The sequence below is a fragment of the Marmota marmota genome, unplaced genomic scaffold (assembly GCF_001458135.2).
Source record: "Marmota marmota marmota unplaced genomic scaffold, marMar, whole genome shotgun sequence".
Taxonomy (NCBI): Eukaryota; Metazoa; Chordata; class Mammalia; order Rodentia; family Sciuridae; genus Marmota; species Marmota marmota.
Genome location: NW_025999853.1, coordinates 1,855,437 through 1,875,074, shown reverse-complemented (window position 1 = coordinate 1,875,074; position 19,638 = coordinate 1,855,437). Strand labels below are relative to the sequence as shown.

The following is a 19,638-nucleotide window of genomic DNA, read 5'->3' as shown; positions in this document are numbered from 1 at the left end:
GCCCCGCCCCACCTCCGGGACAGACTTCTCCGCCAGGCCGGGCTTCTCCGGACCGCCCCTGCCCAAACTGAGACCCGCTTCGGGCCCCGCCCTACAAGGACTCAACTTGCAGAAATCCGGCCTGGCCTTCCGCAGGCCCGGCTAGGACACCTACTCGCCTGGCGACTGTGCGCGTGTCTACCGCTCACTCTATCCCTGGCCGCAGGTCCTCGCTAGGTAGCTGGAGTAGGGGGGCTTGAAGGGCCTTTGGAGCACTCAGTTACCTAGCTTCAGGGTCGGTCGGGTGGTGAGCCAGCCCCAACCGAGTCTTCCCTTCAAGGGGCGCCTTTTTATAACTGGCACTTTTGAAGTCCCCAACCTCGGGCTGTGCCCAGGTCCTCGCTAAACATTAACCTTGATCCATCAGAAGTGTGGGTTAACTGGACCCCTCTTGGTCTGGCAAGACTTAAATCATAAGAGGAATCCATCAGGAGGCAGCTACCAGGTTCCCTTGCCTCCTCTCTCCTCCCAGCTCTCCTTACAGCCTAGATCCATAAAAACCCAGGGCTGTCCAACTGCCCCTCTGCTACCTCCACTACACCCTCTCAGCCACCTTCAGGATAAATGTCAACCCTCAGCTCAGTACACAGGCTGTATGAATATCGAACGAGTTAATGTTTGTAAAATACTTCAGTCAAGTGTTTGGCATATAGTAGCTGCTCATGAAAAACTTGTGTTGAACAGATTCTTCTTACTGTACTCTAATCGCCCGTGCCTGTGCTGTGAATTCCAGGAGGGCTGAGCTCTTCCTTTTCCAACCCAGCATTTCCCATTTCCCCCATATCCTAGGTGCTGAGCCAGTGTCTGCCAGTGAGTCAATGAATTGCAGGAAGTGGGAGTGGGGGGTAAGAGGAAGTCCTTCACTGGGATGGCCACCAGCCCTCACATCTCCTGGGACATAGCACATTCTGACTTTTCCTCCATAGCTTCCCAGAGCTTCATGGCAACCAGGAGGGTCAGAGGGTAGATATTGACTCTTTTCCAGATAAGCCTTTGAGGTGTCAGGAGAGAAGCAGCTTATCCACAGTTACACAATAGGAGGTGGAGCCAGCAGCTCTGCCTCTTTTTTTTTTTTCCAGGGCTGCAGAAGGAACCCAGAGCCTCCCACGGGCTAGGCAAACACTCTAGCTGAGCTCACTCCCAGCCCACCTCTTTTTTTTTTTTTTTTTTTAATTGAACTCAGGGGCCATCGACCACTGAGCCACATCCCCAGCCCTATTTTGTATTTTATTTAGAGACAGGGTCTCACTGAGTGGCTTAGTGCCTCACTTTTTTGCTGAGGCTGGCTTTGAACTTGCGATCCCCCTGCCTCAGCCTCCCAAGCCACTGGGATTACAGGGCTTTGCCACCGTGCCCAGCCCCAGCCCACCTCTTGTTTTTAGTTTTGTTTCTGTGATGCTGGGGGATGGAACCCGGGGCCTTCTACATGCTAGACAAGGGCTCTATTACTGAGCCACATCCCCAGCCTGGGTACTTCCTTTAGCACCAAAGGTCCCTACACCAGGAATCCTTCTTTTCGGGCAAAATGCAATGGGTCATCCTAGATCAAATTCCAGTTTTAGCTCTGAGGACCTCCCCTCTCTCCTCTTCTGGGCAGGTCCCATTATTCCCAAGCGCTTTTCTGAGATCATGAGACCAGGAGACCATGCTGTCCTGCCTGAAGGCCCAGGAGACTCAAAGAAAATCATGCCTTTTCTGACCTCCCCAAACACTCAGGGCACAAAGGGGTGGGGACAGGAGCATTAGAAGGCCACAGGACTGGAGTAGGAGCTCCATTCACCAGAGCTGCCCTGGGCCTGCTCCTTTGCCAGGTCCTCTGCCCAACACTAGGAATAGAACAAAGGCCCTTCTCCGTCTGCTGGAGCTCCCAGTGCGAAGGAGGAACCAGTGGACACAGGGTCCATGGTCAAGTTCATGGACTGCATGGGGAAGGAGGGATTAACCAGGGTTTCCAGGGCCCCCTCCTGACCCAGCCACTCACCAGCTGGCCTTAGGCCTGTTCGCTCCCTGGGCCTGGGCTTCTTCTGTCCACTGTGGAGTGGGAGCTGGTCTCTGAGGGCCTTCCTGCCCCGAGGTTCATGACCGGGGAGCAGAGTTATGGGAAACACAGCCCCTGGAGAGGGGCCTGGAGGCCAAGCCGCCTGAGTGGGTGGGGGTGGCCCAGGGCCCGCGGTACAAACAACAGCTCCAGCACGGACTTCCCAGGCTGCCCTGGCCTCAGCCGCCCGGCTGCTGCCCCCTGCCACATCCTCCTGGGCCACTGTCCAGGAAGATGGCCTCTGCCTGTTCCCCACAGCCCACAGGGGGCTGGGCTGGGCAGGGAGGGCCTGGGCCTGGCCCAGCAGAGCCTCTGCTCCCTTCCCTTTGCTCAGGAGGAGGCCTGAGAGTTGCAGCCCTGAGGGTGGCGGGGCTGAGTCCTGGGTAAACACTGAGGCACTGTGTAGCCAGTCCCCACATGTGGCCAGGCCACTCTAAAGTCATTCCCAGGCTGCATGGAGTACCCAGCCGGTGCAAGCACAGAACAGAGGGCCTGAGCTGGGTCTGGGGACCTGGCAGGGACAGGGACTCCCTGAGGTACTAGGCCTTCCCTTGGGAAATTTCTCTCTCCCTGGACTTCCCAGATAACTTCATTTAAGAGCAACCCCAAGACTCCAAGTGGGAACTCAGGCCGCCTCTGGGTTCTCTCCTTTGGCTTGCTGGAGACCCCAGGCGGGGCCCTACTCTCTGGACTTCCACTGTGGCCTCCTGGTGAGACTTGGTGGCTCCCTTTCCCATCCCAGCACCATAGGGATCCTGGGAGGTGGGAACTGCTGATGTGGGATATGGTATGGAGACCCCTTGTCCTTCTGTTTCGCTGGGGAAGAGGACCTGGGGCTCAGACACAGTGTGGTGCCCAAAGTCACCCGGGAAGTGGCAGAGGTGCTGGGTCCTGCCAAGCTGCCTCAGTGAGGAGAGGGACCTGGCAGAGCAGCTCCTTGGCAAGGGAGTGGCCTCACGCGTTCATCCACCTTGCAGACTGCTGTGTCCCTCCTTGGCGCCCGCCCTCTGGAAGGGTGGGGACATGGAAGGTGCTCAGGGAGACATGCAGGAGGGTGGCGGGCAGGGGCAGAGGGCTGCCCTTCCTCAGGGTCCCAGTCAGGGCTGTGGCCTGGAAGGTGCACATTCTCAGATCCCACCCAGACCTAAACCTGAACCAGTTTCTTACTTTGGACTTGGGAGGTCTCGGGAACACCAGAATTTGGGGTTTGGAACTTTTGAAGGCAAAGGTGGAGGGGACAAAGCCAGGGCTGGAGGTGGGGCCGGCAGAGCCACCTCTGAGGACATTCCCGCCGCTCAGCCTGCCCTCCCCCAAAGTAAATGGCAGGTGGGAGGTACAGCTGGAGCCAGCTCAGGTTTCAGCCTGGGACACTCCTTCCTTGCTTTAAGGACAATGACAAGTTAGTTCCCTCTGCCCTGGAAATCCCACTTCTATAAAATCTAAAAGAAGAAATAAGCTCCATGCCCAAACATGTTTGTTCCAACCTCGTTTATAATGGAAAAGTAATTAACTGAGAAAACCCTAAGTATTCCACCGAGGGGCCAAGGTTAACGATGTGACCCAGCTGAGTGACTTCCCTGGGCTGAGAAGTGGAAACAGCATGTGAGAATGTGAGATGTGCGTGGGGGCGTGGGGTTGGTGTTGAGAGAAGCGGGGACCCGGGGTGGCGCCTCATATGCACGTTGGATTTGAATCCTGCTCTGCCCCTTTCCGGCCTGTGCCCTGGGTCCGCCCGAGCCCTGCAGGCCTTTCCTTCCTCGTGGAAATGGAACTGATCCTCAGGGCTGACCTCCTCAGCTTCCCTGGCATTCAAGAAGTTAATGCCCTGGAGAGCTGGCGCCCCTGGGTGACAGCATGACAGTGAGGGCTGCTCTGAGCGGCCCTGAGTCCCCCCAGAGAACAGGCATGTTGGAGCTCCTACCCCAGCCCCTCAGAATGGGGCTATTTGGAGACAGGCCCTTTAAAGAAGTGATTTTGTTCAAATGAGGCCACTAGGGTGTCCTTATAAGAGGAAATGTGGACATAAAAAGAGACCGGGCATGGGGGCGCCAGCCTGTGAGCCCAGAGGCTTGGGAGGCTGAGGTAGGAGGATCCTGAGTTCAAAGTCAGCCTCAGCAACTGAGGTCCTAAGCAACTTAGTGAAACTTTGTCTCTAAATAAAAAAATAAAAAGGGCTGGGGACGTGGCTTCCACGGTCAAGTGCCCTTGGGTTCAAACCCTGGTACCAAAAAAAAAAAAAAAAGAAGACGACGACGACGACATGCGGGATGTTAAGCCCTGGGAGGACTCAGGAAGGGCCACCTCGCAGCCAAGGACAGAGGCCTCGGGAGGAGCCAGCCCTGCTGATTTCGCCTCCAGAACTTGGAAAAGGTGAATTTCTGCGGCTTGAGCTCCGGTCTGTAGTACCGTGTTGGCAGTGAACCCACATGTCGAGCCCCGGCAGGGACAGAAAGCTGGGGACAGGGGATGTAGTCAGTGCAGGCCCTGGATTCCACCCCGTACCACACACCACACTCACATACTCTCTCTCTCTCTCTCTCTCTCTCTCTCTCACACACACACACACACATACACGATTGACATTACGCTGTGACAATACACTGACTATCTCTTGTCAGACTCTCTCCTGGAGAAGAGTACTCTCCTCCTATTTCAGAGTTAAAGAAAACTAAGGCTCAATATAAAAAAGGGCTGGAGATGCGGCTCCACAGGTAAACACCGCGGGCTCACTGCCTGGTACCAAAGCAAAACCCAAAACCCTGAGGCTCAGCTGGTGAGGGAGAGGACTCCACTGGAATCAGGTGATTGTGACTCCAAAGCCCCTTCAAAGCCAGCCACCAGCATCCACCCCCAGGGCACTCCTTGGGGGAGCTGTGTCCTCCTCTTACATCCAGCACCTGAGGCCCAGAGAGGCACTTGCAGACACTGTGGCCAAGATGCCGCGTGTGGACTGGAGAACATTCTGGCCTTAGGAATGGATGCTGAACAAAGGATATCTCCTGCCTCCTTCTGGGGGTTAGGGGGTCCCCACTCCTGGCATGAGCAGAGGGTTTTGACCCTCCTGGGGCCGCAGTGTGGTAGAGTGGGTGGAGCAGGGGACTGGGTCAGGCCACCCAGGGTCCATTCCCGGGATGTGGCCCTGGACATGTCTTTACTTCTCTGAGCCTCGGTCTCTTCATACGCGAAATGGGAACAGCAATCCCTACCTCAGATGGGTGTGGGAGGTCAGAGAAGGGGGAGGGAGCCCCTGGACACAAAGGGATCCATGCTGGGTCCCTCCCTGTGTGGGGTCAAGGAAGGCAGCAGACAGGAGACCGCTCCTTGACTAAGCTCACCCCGATGCAGGATGTGGCTCAGTGGTAACCAACTCCCCACCCCCCAGTTAGTAACCAACAATGTGGCTGGGCTGGGGTGTCCCAACCCCAGAGAGAGGCTTCCCCCCCGCTGCCACAGGAGGGTGGGCAGAAGTGGCCAGGAGGCAGCAGCACAGAGGATTCACGAGAACGGCAGTGGGCATTCTCCACGGGTGAGGTCATCACCTCCCACTCCCCAGGGCAGCAGTGGGCAGTGGCAGGACTCAGGGCTGGGACACAGGCTGCTGTAAGGTCCCAGCCTGGTTCAGGGCTTGTCCCTCCCATCCTGGGCGCTGAGCAGAGGAAGAGCCAGGGAAGCCAAGCAGCTCCCGCTTGCCCACGAGGTGCCGCGGTGCCACTTAATCCTCCCCAGGACCTCACTGGCACTGACTCACCAGCCCCAGCTGGTGCTCAGGGGACACAGAAGTCTAGTTAGACTTTGGAGTCAAATATGTGAGCTCTGACACCTGCCCCTGCCTAGTGACTTTGGCTCTCTGAGCCTCCGTTTTCCTCCTCTGTAAAATGGTGACATCAGTCTCTGTCTTTTCTGCATGACACAGGTGCGTGCATTCGGCAGCAGGTTCACATTCTACTGCTGCGGAGTTGAGCCTCAGAATGCCCAAGTAAGGCGACAGGTCCCACAACCTGCAGGTGGACGGCAGTATCTGAACCCCATCTGAGTCTTCCTGCCCTCCTGCTGTTGTGGAGTGGCCAGTGTGGTCCCTGGCCCCCAGAGGGCTGCCAGGAGGTGGCTGGAGAGGCGAGGCTCCTTGGAACAGGAGTGGCCCAGATTTCCTGTGGAGCCGCAGACCCCAGCCCTGGCAGGGCTCAGGGTCACCCTGCAGCTGGTGTTCCAGGCAGTGGGGAGGAACACGCCTGGAAGCCTTGCTTGCCAATGGCATCCTGCGCACTAAGGACTTGGCCCGGCATTGTTTCGAGGCCCTCCCAGCCCAGGGCGCACTGAGGGATTTCCGCAGCCCGCCAGGACTGCCTTCACTTTCTGGAAGAGCTTTCCCAGGTGGCCAGGGTGGGGGTCGAGCTGGCCTAGACCCAGACCCTTTGCCGGGGCAGGGAGTGCTGGGAAGGGCAGGGTCACAGCACCAACATCCTCTCCACCTGATAGGTCCTGGACCCAGAGTCTACCCTGCACAGAGACAGTGTCCCCCACGCTCGCCTCTCCTGCGGAGGGGAGAGAGGGTGGTGTCTTATTGTCGTTTTGCTGTGGCCGAAGTCAGGGCCCTTGGGTTCAGATTCCAGCCCTATAGGAAGGTGCTAAATTGGCAGGTCCCCCTTCTCCGTGCCTTCAAGGGAGGCTGGATAGCCCCTCGGGTCCCTTCACACTGCCCAGAGAATAGCTCGGGATCTACCTGCTGCCCCTTCTTGCTCTGGGGTCCGTAAAGCTTAAATTCCTTGCAGGGGGCTGGGGACAAAGCTCAGTTGGCAGAGTGCCTGCCTGGCACGCACAAGGCCCTGGGGCCAATCCCCAGCACCACACACACACACACACACACACACACACACACACACATTCCTTGCAGACAGATTCTCTCCCGTGTTTGGCACGTTTTAGAAGGACTGTGTCAGTGCTCACCGTGCATTCTAATGCTTCCAAGAGGTGCTCAGCTCATGGAACGTATCTTGGCCACTCCATGGCTGTCCCTCTGTGAGCCAGGAGGTGTCTGTCCTGCCTGGCAGGGCAGAGGTGGGGGCAGAAGCTTAGAGCTGGTGAAGGAGCTCAAGCCTCCTCCAGACCAGCTGGATACGCTGGGCACCAGAATTAAAGCAGGAAGCCACACCGGGGAGTCTCGAGGCTGAGAGGAGCCTGAGCCCTTGTCCCCTCCCCAAGCTCCTCAACCTGGTGGCTAAAGGCTCTCTCTGCTCCAGCCTGTGGCTGTACTGCCCACCTGTTCCACGGCCCTAAAACTGAGACACGGAGGGCCACTGGGGGCTGCCTTCGCAGCGCCAGCGGCATCCCTGGTGAGGTCAGAGCTTTGGAATTAGTGAGACAGGATCACCCTGAGGATTCTGTGCTCACAGCCAGTGACTCATGGCCAACAGCCTCCCGGGCAGAGACTGCCAACTTGGAATGCCCAGCCATGGCCGCAGGCTCAGTTCGCTTGGCCAAGCACCTTCTGAGGGACGGCTGGGGTGGCAGAGGCCCTGCCTTTGGCTCCAAGCCTCTGACAGCTCTTCACACCCACCTAGGGGGAGAGGCCAGACTCCCACCTGGGTTCCTATTAGGCAAGGTCACATTTTAGATGTGACCTTGGGCAAGTCAATTTCGCTGAAGGTTTCTCCACTAAATAATACTTGCCTCACAAGAGTGGAATTGAATGAGGTAATGTGTGTAGCAAGTGCTCAGCCAAGGGCACCTTTTAAGGAACAGCGGTGCAGTGGAAGGGCTGGGCCCAGCTCTGGCCCCACCCCTCACCCATGAATGTCCTCTTGCTCAACCCCTGCCCGCTTCGGCCTTTTGTGTGAATGAGCAGACACTGCCGGCCCTGTTGGCTCACCAGGAGGTCGAGATCTTGTACTTTATTACAGAGGACTAAGGAGGGCAGTGCCCTGGCCTGGGGGCCAGCCAGCCACTCACAGGCCTTATGACCTGGGACATGCTGTGTAACCTCTTAGCAGGTATCCTGTGGAATGTGGGAACAAGACCCTAATGTTCTTTGGGTGGGGCAGCTTTGAGGGAACAGGCCTGTGCTTTGATGGGTCTTGAACCTGAGGACTTTAAAGCCATCATCCCTCATCAGCCGGCCCCTCTCCTGCTCCGCTATGGCCTTCCTGAGGCACCCCTGGGTGGTCCTGTCTCTTGGGAGTGCTTTGTTCAGAGAGGGTCTTGCTGTTACCTAGGCCAGGGAAGCAGGCCACTGCTGTGGTAGCAGGATCTCGGGGTACTATGGCAATCCCGCTACTGCAGCCCCCAGAATTGCTAGGCCTGCAGGTACGCCACCACATCTGGCTTTCTCAGCGGTTCTAGTGAAAACAGCTGTGCCACCAAGAACGCACCACCAGTGGACACTCATCCTGGGCCAGGGGCAGGGTGTCAGGACACTCCTGCCACCTATCACTGAAGACCTCTTCCAGGCAATGGGACCAGGTGGCAGGCTGGCTCTAGTAGGGAAGCAGAGCCCAGGTAGCTGCTATGGCCAGGGGGAGCAGGACCGGGAGTGAAGTCTGGTCCAGGGCTTGATTTCCTGTGAGAACACACGGAAGGGAGGCTGAGCCTCTCAAGGTTGAGCATCTGTAGGAGCAGCCGGGAGCCAGCAGGTGTGGGAGGTCTCGCTGGGGCCCCAGAGTTCACGTTTCAGAGGCATCAATGTCTGGATGGAAATCCTGGTCTGCAGCCCATGAACCCAGTCCTAGTCTGGGTCACAGAGGCAATACCTTTGGCCCCAAGAGTGTGAAGATGTCTCCAGGACAGAGAGTACCAGTATATGGAGGGACTGGTCAGAGCACAGGGTAGTGGAGAGTCAGAGGAGCAAACAGGGACAGAGGTTGAGCCTGGATCCCAAGTGCTCACAGCTCAGACAGAACGGAAGCTGCCCTCAGTGCAAACCCTGGTTTTATTGGTCTGATTTGTTCACAGTGCAGTCTTCTGCTGAGAGCCAGGGGCTGTGGACAGTGAGGGCGGGTGCACCTGGAGCCTTCCGGTCAAGGGCCTCCAGGGCTCCTGCAGACAGTGCCCTGGTGCCTGGGAGGGAAGGATGGGAGAAGGGCGGCTCTCTGGGAGGCAGGGACAGGGTGGCTGCGGGGTTCAGTGTGGGGCCCAGGGTCTGTTCTTCCCAGCAGGAGGTAGAAGGGACCACATAAAGTTCTTTATTACAGATCTACAAGAAATGAGAGAATCCTCTATCACTCCCACTGCTCGGCTCCTTGTTTTCTCCTTTTTCTTTTACAAAACAGCGGCAGGAAAGAAAAATGCAGGAGGCAGATGAGACGGGGGTTGCAGATCAGAGGGACCAAGGCGATGGGGACCAGCTGCCGTCTGGACAGTCCTCTGCAGGCTGGCCCCGGGCATTCTCTAGCATCTCGGGAGAACAGCGACTGGCCCTAGAGGGAGCAGAGAGAAGGAGTGGGTGGGAACACAATGTCCCCTCCCCTGACGGTCACCACTCCTCTGACGGTCACCCTGGCAGTGGGCAGGTGGGCAGCATTGGTGGCTCCGTGTCTGGAGGCTGGTCTCCAAAGCAGGGGCCCACGGGGTGGACACAGGGGTGCGGGGAGGGGAGGGCTGCGTTCTCCTGGGCTCCCCCCAGGACGGGCGTCCAGGCGGGCAAGGGTGCTCAGGACGCTTCCCTGCTCGTCAGCCGATCAGCTTCTTGAGGAAGGCCTCCAGCTGGTCCTCATCTTTGATGCCTACAAACTTGTCCACCACATCCCCATTCTTGATGGCCAGCACAGTAGGCACAGCTGACACCTGGATGGAGGTGACAAGGGAATCCAAGTCACTTGGAGGTGAACACCTCTCAGCAGACATTCCCAAGCCTTTGGGGGGGGGGGCCTGGGGGCTTAATGGGGCAGTATCTGCCCAAAGGACAGTGGCCTTCCCTGGTGCAGGAGGCTGCAGGGCTGGAGGCCCGCCGCTGGAGCAGCTGCTTCCATTGCAGCCGGCGGGCAGTTCCCTTCCTCCCCGGCCACGCCACTGACTCCCTGGCCCAGTGGCTTGGCTGGAATGGCAGGAGATGAAAATAGCCCGTGCAGCTGCAGGCCGGGCTGGGCCGGGCTGGGGAGGAGCTGGGGCTTCTAGCTAGGCCATGTGCCTGTCTGGGCCTCTCAGTCCTCCTCCGTCTCCCGGGGATGACAGAGCCCACCTTGAGGGTTTGGGAAAGGGCTGGGACTCACATAGCAAGCTGGTGGTTGGGGTCCTGGCTCTGGGCTGACTGGTTCAGCTCCCCTGACCCCAGTGGAAGACCCTGGCTGTCCTCTGATTACCCCAAGGCTCAGGGCTTTCTGGAGCAAGGGGACACTGCCACACCTCCTGCAGAGCACAGGAAGGCTGCATGAAATGCTGCCAGTCAAGCCTCAGTGCTAACCTGGTGATGGGTGGGCACTGGTACGGCACCTGGCACAGCGGGCACTCAACCAGCGGCTACAGAAGGCGTGTCAGAGGAGCCCTGCTCAGGGCCCCACGAGAGCTACCACGGCCCGCTGTTGAGAAGAGTAACGGGGTTTGGAAACCCACAGCTCTGACTGGACGGCATGGGTGGTGGTGGGGGGACAGCCATATCCGACCTGACACCTCTTCACTGGGAAGGGAGGGGAGCACTAGCTGTGGCTCCCTCGGGGCGGGGTAGGGTACAGGACTGCAGTGAAGCCACCCCGCACTGGCACCCTCGCCCTGCTGCCTGGGCGCCCTGCCCTGGCACTCACAGGCATTTGAGAAAACTATATAAACAGAACAAGACAAATACAGACTTCCCTTACACACCAGTAGCTGCAGAGTAACAGGAGCTATCCACACAAACCTACCAGGTGTCCCCACCCACGGCCTGAGCTCTGCCCTGGCCCAAGTCACTTGGGAGGTCAGACCTAGGATTCAGTGTGCAAAACCCGTGCCACGTGGGCTGCGAATGTGCAGGCCAGACCTGCCCATCCTCAGCCCCCAATCCTCACCTCACATGCCTACAAAAAGGCCCCACAGTCACTCCAAAGAGCACTTTGGGGACAAACAGCAGGTAAGATGACACTGTCCCTGTGACTGAGGTGGGTGGCAGCCAACACTTCTCAAAGAGCATGTGCCACCACAGGCACTGAGCTGACGTGAGTGTACCTGTTCTCGGCTCCCCGCTGCCTCTGTCTGTGTATATTCTGGCACGGGTGACAGCATTAAGGGCCGAAAACTGAGCGCATGGCTCACCCTCTCCAGGTCCAGGTCAGCACGTTCCAGACACACCACAGGCGCTGTGCGCCCCCTGGTGGCCAGCAGAGGACCTGGGATGCCTCAGGCAGGCAGCCAACTGTGGCACAGGGCTCCAACATGGCTTTCATCTTCACACTTGGTGGACACCATCCTGTGCCATCTCTTTAACGAAAATACATCCTTTATGCCACTGTTTAAGATATGGCCTTTGGCTGGGGATGTGCTCAGTGGCAGAGCACCTGCCTCGCATGTGTAGGCCCTGGGTTCTAGGGTTCCACCCACAGGACTGAAAAAACAAAACAAAAAGGGTAGGACTTAAGCCCACAGAGGTGGCTGGAGAGTGTACCTGGCTGTCCTGGAAAGGTCCCTTCATGGCCTCGCAGGTGTGTGCCTTCAGGTGTGCAAGCCCCACGCTGGCACTGGGTGTGCACTTTCATGTCACCTAAGGTCTAGTCCCTGCTGACCAAGGGGAGGCTCTGAAGTTGGAGCTTAAACATTCACACACACTGGGGCTCATAGGAAGCTGGCTTCCAGGACACCATGGGGTCCCTGGGCTGTAACAGGAAGTCACGGCTTTGCTGCTCCCAGGGAACATGCCAGCAGTGGATGGGGACGGGCTTGGTGCTCCCTCTGGAATACTGACAGGAACGGGAGGGATGGAGCCAGGACCCAACCTGTTTCTCTACTGTGGCAGGGCCAAGGGGGCTGGAGAGAGATGAGCCGGGCTGAGCTGTGGTCCTCGGGCTGTGAAGCTACCTGGAACCTCCTCTCTTTGAAGAACTCAGAGTGGGAAGGTGCATGTGTGTGGTCCCTCTCCACAGATCCCTGGCCCACCCGCAAGGCCACTGGGGCTCAAAGTCCACCAGATCTTCCCCCAATTCACCCAACTCATCCATTTGGTAACCAACTTCACTAAGGGTATACCAAAGGACTGGCATAGTGCTAGGTGTCCTTGGATGCTGGTGGCCTCCTCCTCCGCTAACAGCAGAACTAACACAAAAGAAAATCTCACTGTCATATGCAGGGATGCTGGGCACGTTCATGGCTACTTTATAAATCACTGCCTCTAGGTAGGGTCATTATTTATATATATATACAGATGTGTATGTGTATGTTTTGTTTTGTAGTGCTGAGGACTGAACCCACGGCCCCATACACTCAGGCAAGTATCCTACGGCTGAGCTACACCCTCAGCCCTATTAGGGTCATTCAGGGACGAGAAGGCTGAGGCTGGAAGGCAGAGTGACTGCTCTGAGATGACACAGCAAGTGAAGGGAAAGAGGTGGCATTTGAAACGGGCTCTGCTTGACTCTGCTGTCCATAACATCAAATGTGCTCTACTGCCACCAAATAGCAAAGAACCAGGACAAATACTGCGTCCCCGCAGGATGAAGACCACAGGAAGAAGCGTTCACAGATTTCATGCTTCAAATAAGAAATGCCAATGGGCTGGGTGGTGGCTCAGCGGTAGCGCGCCCGCCTAGCACGTGCGGGGCCCTGGGTTCGATCCTCAGCACCGCATATGAATAGATACAATAAAGGCATTGTGTCTGACTACAACTAAAAAATAAATAAATATTGAAACAAAAAGAAAAGAAATGCCAAATGTTTTATAAAAGCTTTTTGAGATAAGAGACGCTTTTTCTTAGAAAAAAGTGTTGTTGAAAAGGCAAATCCAACTATATTACATCCTAGAAAAGGCAACACCGTGGAGACGGTAAGATCCATGGCAGCCAGTGCGGGGGGCACGAGGGACGAGCAAGCGCAACACAGATTTTTGAAAATGATCTGTGCTGATATGGGGTTGTGGCTCAGTGGTAAAATGCGCTCGCCTAGAATGTGCTAGGCCCTGGGTTTGATCCTCAGCACCACATAAAAATAAATAATTAAAATAGTGTGCCCAAATACAGCTAAAAAATAAATATTAAAAAAAAAAAAAGAAAGAAAATGATCTGTGCGATACCAAGACAGTGGGTACACATTATCAGACATCTGTCCAAATTTACAGAATGAACCACACCAAGAGTGAGCCCTACTGAGCACCCTGGACTTGGGGTGATGATGACGTGTGAGGGCAGGTCCAGCACTCTGGTGGGAGACACCGACAGTGGAGAAGGCTGGCGGGGGCAGGGAAATCTGTCACTCTTGCTGTGAACCTACAACCGCCCTAAGAAAACTACCCACCCCCACAGGCACACGTATGATCACACAGACCTATTCCCCCCTGAACCAGGGCTTGAAGCCAGGGCCTCGCGCACTATGGGCAGTGCTCTTCACAGAGCCACACTTCCAGCGCCCAGTGTCCCTTACAGCAGTCTTCCCAACAAACTCATCCAACATTTGGAAAAGGGCTTGAGGCCCTGGAGGAAAATGTGCCAGGAGTACTGCGGAGCTCTTAGCAGGAACCTGCTCCCTGTGTGCTCCTAGAACAGGTGTGAGGGAAGGAAGGGTGGGGGGGTGGGGGAATTCTGCTGGCGTTTCCTAAGCCTTATAGTGACGCAAGTCCAAGGCTTGGCAAAACAGCAGGTGACGTGGGCCCGGCTGCCCTGAGGTCTTTCTGTGTGTCCAGTCCAGCACTTGGACAGCGGGCAGAGGGAAAGGGAGACCTGGCCCCACCAGAGGAACCCCTCATCTTCCAGGTTTCACTGCAGGACATTAGCACCTGTCCCCACATCAGGTCTCCTGGAACCAGGTCAGGGTGGTCCTGGCCATTCTCACCATCTGGGGGCCCACTGCTGGCAGAAGGGCTCTCCCTCGCCTAGGTACCAGTTCCCACTGTCCCTGGCACACGGCTGGCCCTCAGGGGTCTACTGAAGAGCCTGCTGAGGCTGGAGCTGTGGTGTCCAGCGCGCCAGGAGGAAGCCTGGACGTCTTGGTCCTGCCCACAGCCCTGCAGGAGGCCCCAGGAGCTCAGCCCCAAGCTGAATCAGAAGGTCACAAACTGACTCCTACAGCTGCGGTGGCCCCGGGGACAGGGTAGACAAGTAGGGGAAAGCCAGGGGTATCCAAAGGGTCAGACAAAGGTCCCATTTGGTTGAGCAATCAGGGAGAGCCTTTGAAAAAACAGCCTCTCCTCCCTCCCCTAGACCTCGTACGCGGCGCTGTTGCCAGGTCCCAAGGTCAGCCCTGCAAGTAGCCAGCTGTGGCTGCCATGAGGCTTCTGGCAGGGCCAGCCTCAACTCCTTTGGGGGGCTGCCCCTATCTGCCCAGCAGGGACAGTGTCCCGGTTCTCACCCTGTCCCACCCCCACGTGTGTCCTCCCACAGGGCATGGTGGAGGACGAGCACCTCTGCTTTGGCTGGTCCTATGGGAGCTGAGGCTGGGTTTCTGGACTCTGGGAAGAGGCCGCTCGTCCAGCCACCTGTTCCTCAGAGGAGGAAGGGCGGGGAGGCTCCTGCTGGCCAGATCATGTCTTTCAAGAAAACCAGGAATGGGGATATTCGTGTGAACACCTCTGAATTTTAAATATCAACCACTGGCTTCCTGTTTTTTTTTTTTGTTTTTTTTTTTAATATTTATTTTTTAGTATTTGGCGGACACAACATCTTTGTTTGTATGTGGTGCTGAGGATCGAACCCGGGCCGCACGCATGCCAGGCGAGCGCGCTACCGCTTGAGCCACATCCCCAGCCCGGCTTCCTGTTTCTTTAGAACACTTTAGGAGCCAGACCAAATGTGTCTGTGAGCCAGAGTTGGCCCTGACGTCGCCAGGTGCCACTTTGCCTCTGTAACAGGCCATCGTCAGCAGGCTGTCCAAAGACCACCCCCTCAATTTGGTTTGTCAATTGCCTGTCCTCCTGCTCCTTGCTTGACCCTTCACCGCAGCCACTCAGCCTCAGAGGATGCCCTACCTCCCTGGGTGTGAGCAACTCAGGGCCTTTGTGTTTGACGTCTGCTCCGCCTGGTGGCTCTTCAGAGGCTTTCCCCTTCACTCCTCGGCCCACTGGGTCTCTGCTCAGTCTCGGCTTCCCAGCCAGGCCTTCCCCAGCCCACCCTTTTAAACAGGAAACCCCCTCTCCCCTTGCTCGGCACTCCCACCCCCTCTTCCTGATTTACTTCTCTCCACAGCCCTCATTACAGACTGAGTATCCCTTATCCTCAGGAACTGAAATGTTTCAGATTTCAGATTTTGGGGGGGTATTAGAATATTTACACAGACTTTACTGGCTGAGTGCCCCTAATCCAAAAATCCCAGATCTGAAATGTTTCAAAATCAGAAACTTTCTAAGCACTGACATGACACTGCACCTGTACCTAGAACAGGCCAGTGAGCTCTGCCCACAGGCCACTGCTGCCTGGCTGTGTAAACAGTCTCTGGGGACGCGGTCACACTCCTTCCCCTGACCACCAGGACTACTGACTGTGGCTGCTGTAGAGACCACTGCCCTGCAAAGCCTCAAATGCCTCCCGCTGGTTCTTCAGAGAACGGGTCGAAGACTCCTGATTTAACACACGGAAGGCAAGAGCCTAAGTGGGCTCACAACCACTTCCACGGCACCAAGCAGGGGAGCCCGGTGCCCGAGGCACTCCCCATAAACACTGTGTCAGCGAGCAGCTCCGACTCCGTGTCCTCCTGCACACTGTTCCCCATGCCCTTCCTTCTCAGCTCAGAGGGTCTGATGTGGAGAGTTCCCTGCCTGCCCTCCCCAGGACAGAGTCCCTCCTCCTCCTCTCAGGCGACACTGGCGTGCTTTATTCAGTCTCTCCCAACAGACCAAGAGCTTCTGGGAACCAGGATCCTCTTATCTGCCAGAATCACCCTGCTCGGCACACGGCAGGGCGCACGAGCACTGTAGCCTGCGAACACGGAAGGACAGATGGATCCCCACACTGGCTGCCCAGCGGCAACCCCACCAACCCCTACCTCGTACTCAATGGCGAGGTCCGTGTGGTCATCAATGTCCACCTTGGCCATCACCACCTTCCCGTGCTGCTTGGCCACCATCTTCTCTAACCGTGGCCCTAAGATCTTGCAGGGGCCACACCACCTTGGAAGGCAAGAAAGGAAATTCACAAAGTGGTCCATATTTTAAAAAAGGAAAAAGAAAGGACATACCCTTCAGTCACAAGAACGTTACCACTCCATCCATGGGCTCCCCAGAACCTCCCCTTGGCCCACCTGGACCCTACAGGCTTAAAACTAAGGGAGGGAACCAGTAACTGCGCGGCTGTGCCAGCACCTTCTCAGCTTAGTCCCAAACCAGTGTCCAAAGAAACTGAGGCCCATGTCAGTGAAGGTTGTGCAGATGACAGAGCCAGTGAGAAGCACAGCCAGGATTATAACCCGAGGTTGTTTCCAAAGTGTTTCCTTTCATTCCCAAGTGACCTCTGGTCTCTGAGCATCCCCAAGTCAACTGCCATTACTACCCTGATCACAGCGTACAGGTGATCCCCTCTTGGTGGGGGTTAGAAGAGCGGAAGAAGCTCTTTCAGGACAAATGCTGTGCTATCATCTCTGTGTACGTGGACCAAGGACAGTGCCTGGCACTGATTACATACATTTGCACCCCTCTTCCTTGTTGAAGAAAAGATTATCATTGATCACTTCAGAAACCCTCTCACTAGACCAGAAGGTAAGAATAACTCCACATGCCCCCACTGACAACTAATTTATTCTTAGCCTTTAAAACCCTTCCATTCAGAGATTCTAATCAATGAAGCTGCAACACTGAAAAGACCCAGTCTGCAAGACCTTATCTCCGATTACAAGAAAAGGAGTACAAGGACAGCACATGGCTGCCCAAGGAGACATGGTGAATCAGAACAAGAACCAGAGAAAAAGAGACATGCCCAGAAAAACCTCACATCTTTTTTTTTTTTTTTTTTGTTACTGGGGATTGAACTCAGGGTCACTTGACCACTGAGCCACATCCCAGGCCCTATGTTATATTTTATTTAGAGACAGGGTTTCACTGAGTTGCTTAGCGTTGCTCAGGCTTGCTTTGAACTCATGATCCTCCTGCCTCAGTCTCCAAAGTTGCTGGGATTACAGGTGTGTGCCACTGTGCCTGGCCTAAACCTCCCAACTTCTGATTCAGAGAGCACTCGTTCATCTCAGGATTCATTTTTCTTTTTTGATACCAGGGACTGAACCCGGGGCACTTTATGACTGAGCCACATCCCCAGCCTTTTTTTTTTTTTTTAATTTGAGACAGAGTCTTGCTAAGTTGCTTAGGGTCTTGCTAAATTGCTGAGGTTGGCTTTGAATCTGTGAGCCTCCTGCCTCAGTCTCCCAGGATACTGGAATTACATGTGTATACCACTGTGCTGGACTGCCTCCCAGAATTCTGAGAGGTCTAACTTTTTTTTTAAGCTAGGAGCTAGCCAGGTCCCAATGATGTGGAAATGAAAGCCAGGCTAAAAATCAGGCCACAGGCATTTATCTCTCTCTAAAACACACTCCTCCTACATGCCTGGGCACTGCTACGGTGGCACTGATAACTTTTGTCTGTCCTACCCACAGTTTTAGTGGTGAGATATCAAAGTGAAGTCAACTTATCTGTAGGGCCAAGCACTGGTATACACTGAAAGCCAGGTGATGCTATGTTCATATGTTTTTCTGACTCTGGTCCCAGCTGAAGATAAGCTTTTCAGGCAGTGGATACCGAATTTAAGTCTTTCCCAGCACTGTTTACCACTGTCTCCTACCAGATTGGACGCTCTGTAACAGCAAGGACTGTGTACCCGTGTTTATAATGAGTCTAAGTGTAAGAAGCCTTGAACATGGACCTGGGACACAGCAGGCACTCAATAAATACTTGAACAGGTAAGACCTTGGTTGCACTGACCCCCCTTGTACTCACTGTGCATGAAAATCCACAACCACTGGTGTCTCACTGTTAACAACTCGGTCTTGAAAGTCAGGTCCATCCTGGACATTAAAGGTTGTCCAACAGACTCTGGTGGTATATATTGTCCGGGCTGGGCTGGGTGTTACTGTCAGGCCACCAGAACAGCATTTGGGGGTCTGCAAGGCCTTGGAGGTGAGGGGTGCCCACCGACCCTGGGGGAGCTTCCTGGAGATGACAGAGGCCAGGAACCTCCTCAGGAGAAGTCGCTGAGCCATCTGTAAGGGAAAAAGGCAGGATGATCTGGGGGCACACAACAGGAAGTCAACACACTAAGAAGATAAAGGGATCTGGGAATACTGGGGGGTTTAGAAAAATACAGAAGTGGATGCAAAAATGCAAACAAATATATAAGATTTCTGGGGTAGAAGTGAGGAATGAAAATCGAAAGATAGAAAGCAAACCAGAACAGGAAAACGAAGTTGACAACCAAAAAGAAATCAAGATTTAGGTGGAATCAGAAGGACGAGAGGGGGGAACTTCATTTGCAGAGCACCTGCTGAGGTCAAGTGCACCACTGGTCCTCCAGGATCAACTCTGAGGCAGCTGCCACCTAGTCCTGCCCGTTTTCCAGATACGGAATCCAACCCGGGTGGGTTACTCGACATACCCCAAACACCTCAACCATTAAATGACAGTCCACGTCGGAACTCACGCCGTCCGTAAAGTTCTTTATCTATTGTTTGCTCTTTTAAAAAAGCATTTGAATGAAAAATTAAGGGAAAAAGGTAAGGTCGAAGGACTGACAAGAAGCCCAACTATTCAGAGGAGGAACTAGGAAACACAGGTGCAGGAGTGCACCGGGAACCAAGACAGAAGGAACGGCGTGGAGGGAACCCGAAAGGAGGGACGTGTGTGGAGGAAACTGGGGAAATCGGACGCCGCCAGGGAACTCCCTTTCCGGAGGACCAGGTCTCCCCGTCCGGGACCTCCTGCCGCTCTCCACCATCCTGCGCAGAAGCGCGCCTGCGGCGGTCTCTGCCGTGACACTACCTCGAGCCACCCCCGGGCACCTACCTCCCGGCAGCGCGAGCGGAGGGATGCACAGCCCTACCCCCGTCTGTCAAGGGCACGCCTGTCGTCACTTCCTCAGGGGTGGGCCTTTTAGCGTCACTTCCGGGAACCGCAACCAGGACGCGGTGTCTCTGCAACTTGAGGGATGGCTCGGATTTTCCGCCAATGGGGATGGCAGAAAAAGGGGCGGAGCCTCAATTAGGAACCGGAAGAGCCCGGCGGACCCGGGTTGGGGACCGGAAAAGGAGGCGGAAGGAGGCGGGGCTAGCGAGGGAGAAAAGGGCGGAAGAAAGGCGTGGTTGTGAAGTTACTAGCTCTTGGTTTCTACTGATTCAGCCGTATTCCAGCGGTTCCTAGAAGGGCAAAAAAATTCGTTTCTCTCCATTTTACAAAAGCCAAGCTTCTCAAAGTGTAGTGCCTTTAAAGAAAATAGACTCCCCACCCGGAGAGGCCACCCTGTGGCACTCAGGTCATCCACAGC

At 55.6% G+C, this 19,638-nt stretch overlaps 2 protein-coding genes across 7 annotated transcripts in view; both read right to left on the bottom strand.

Moving 5' to 3' along the window:
* Positions 1-7,528, bottom strand: part of LOC107139897 — a 25,524-nt gene extending 17,996 nt beyond the window's left edge. The window contains exons 1-2 of the mRNA XM_048808011.1: positions 7,466-7,528; positions 2,021-2,510 (exon numbers count right to left, since the gene is read on the bottom strand). Of these exons, the coding sequence (XP_048663968.1) occupies positions 2,021-2,510; positions 7,466-7,528 (553 nt within the window). The remainder of the gene's footprint in view (positions 1-2,020; positions 2,511-7,465) is intronic.
* A 1,453-nt stretch (positions 7,529-8,981) lies between these two features.
* On the bottom strand, positions 8,982-19,368 carry Txn2 (thioredoxin 2). 6 transcript variants are annotated; one of them, XM_048802087.1, is made up of 4 exons: positions 19,364-19,368; positions 18,099-18,361; positions 16,160-16,283; positions 8,982-9,853 (listed from the first exon to the last, which is right to left on the bottom strand). In XM_048802087.1, the coding sequence occupies exons 2-4, from the start codon at positions 18,359-18,361 to the stop codon at positions 9,740-9,742; spliced, it is 501 nt and encodes a 166-aa protein (XP_048658044.1). In that variant the 5' UTR covers positions 19,364-19,368; the 3' UTR covers positions 8,982-9,739. The 6 variants fall into 6 exon arrangements, with proteins under 6 accessions (XP_048658044.1, XP_015338244.1, XP_015338246.1 ...); XM_015482758.2 differs by lacking the exon at positions 19,364-19,368 and adding an exon at positions 19,161-19,291; XM_015482760.2 differs by lacking the exon at positions 19,364-19,368 and adding an exon at positions 19,137-19,220.
* Between the last annotated feature and the right edge of the window lie 270 nt (positions 19,369-19,638).

Excerpts from the sequence above, each read along its gene's own strand:
- Txn2 (XM_015482757.2), bottom strand. Across the intron at positions 16,284-18,098 it reads GTTGTGGATTTTCATGCACA|GTGGTGTGGCCCCTGCAAGA; the intron begins GTGAGTACAAGG and ends TTGCCTTCCAAG. Across the intron at positions 9,854-16,159 it reads ACCTCGCCATTGAGTACGAG|GTGTCAGCTGTGCCTACTGT; the intron begins GTAGGGGTTGGT and ends ACCTCCATCCAG.